At 39.6% G+C, this 1,303-nt stretch overlaps 1 protein-coding gene across 2 annotated transcripts in view; it reads right to left on the bottom strand.

Moving 5' to 3' along the window:
- Nucleotides 1–834: 834 nt before the first annotated feature.
- The window catches only part of LOC104030153 (homeobox protein Meis2), a 173,764-nt gene continuing 173,295 nt past the window's right edge, over nucleotides 835–1,303 (bottom strand). For both annotated transcript variants that reach the window (XM_075713308.1, XM_075713309.1), the window contains exon 12: nucleotides 835–1,121. In XM_075713308.1, the coding sequence (XP_075569423.1) occupies nucleotides 835–1,121 (287 nt within the window). The remainder of the gene's footprint in view (nucleotides 1,122–1,303) is intronic.

The raw sequence follows: 1,303 nt of genomic DNA, 5'->3' as shown, positions 1-1,303 counted from the left end.
TAAAGTCCTAGGTTTGGTGCAAAGACCGTTAGTAACTTCTTTCATTGAGGAAAGCTGCCCAACTTTTAGTTTTGTTTTGTCCAAAGCCAAGGCTCAGAACTACTGGAAGAAGCTCCTGCTCTGTCTGTTCTGTCTTTTAAATCTTCACCTGCAAGCTCTTTGAAGAAGAGTCCAAAAAAAAAAAAAAATAGATTGGGGAGGAATGGGGAGAGACTTAATGAAGCACAAACTATAAAGATCTGTTTGAAACTAAAGGACACATTTTATGAAGGAACAAAATGAGGGAATGGCAAGGCCTTCTTGGAACAGTCTTCTGAGTGATGAGAGACCCAGCAAGACTTTTCGTCTTCATCTCCAGGGTAGTTCTTTTCTCACTGGCCAAAACGGGTCTTTCATGGATAGTGACTTCACTGCTGAACCAAAACAGTCATTCTTTTGGGAACAACACACATAGTGTGGAAAACAAGGATTTTTTTTTCTTCTAAAACTATTTGAGGCAACGTAACGGAGTGATCAACAGAAATGTACAAGTTAACTTAGTTCCTATGTTTATACTACAGTAGTTATAACTCTTGGAGTCTTTTTTTTTTTCCAGAGGATCTGTACATGGACATATTCATTTCAGTGAGCCCATGAGTTCACATTTGTGTTCTTGTTTCGTTGGTCCTCTGTTGTTGATGAAAAATGACAAAAAGTAAAAAATAATCACAGCTGTCTGGAATTTCGTATTAAGTGTCAACATCTGGTCAAAGTTCAAAAGTCTTAAAATAGTTTTTGTTTTTGTTTTGTTTTTTTTTTGTTTTTGTTTTTGTTTTTCCCTTGAGTTCCCTTATACTATTGGGCATGAATGTCCATAACCTGTCCACCAACACTGGGGTCTACAGAATTTAACATTGTGGGGCTCTGTGCTGACATGGTCATTCCAGGGTGGGTAGGGGGTCCTCCGTGCATCATCATGGCTGGGTGATGGGGGTGACTTGGCAAATATGAATGGATTGGGGGTCCATGTCTTAATTGAGTAGGGTGTGGGGTCATCTGGGGAGGAGTGTAACTTGGCTGTGCCATACTCATACCCATAGGACCACCCTGAGATACGTAGTCCCCTGGCATGCCTTGCAAACCTAGACAAAAAGGGGGGAAAAAAAAAAAGCAGGTCAGATTCCTCAACGTTTTTACAATTTACCCATCTAAAATGAACAGGAAAAACAACAGACACTGCAAATCTTCCATCTAAAATTAGCTGCAGATTCTTGCCAATGTTTGCAGACATTCAAATTCTAGTTTGCATTTAATTTGATCATTC

Source organism: Pelecanus crispus, chromosome 6 (assembly GCF_030463565.1).
Source record: "Pelecanus crispus isolate bPelCri1 chromosome 6, bPelCri1.pri, whole genome shotgun sequence".
In the NCBI taxonomy this organism is placed as follows: domain Eukaryota; kingdom Metazoa; phylum Chordata; class Aves; order Pelecaniformes; family Pelecanidae; genus Pelecanus; species Pelecanus crispus.
This window is presented reverse-complemented; position numbering and strand designations above follow the sequence as displayed.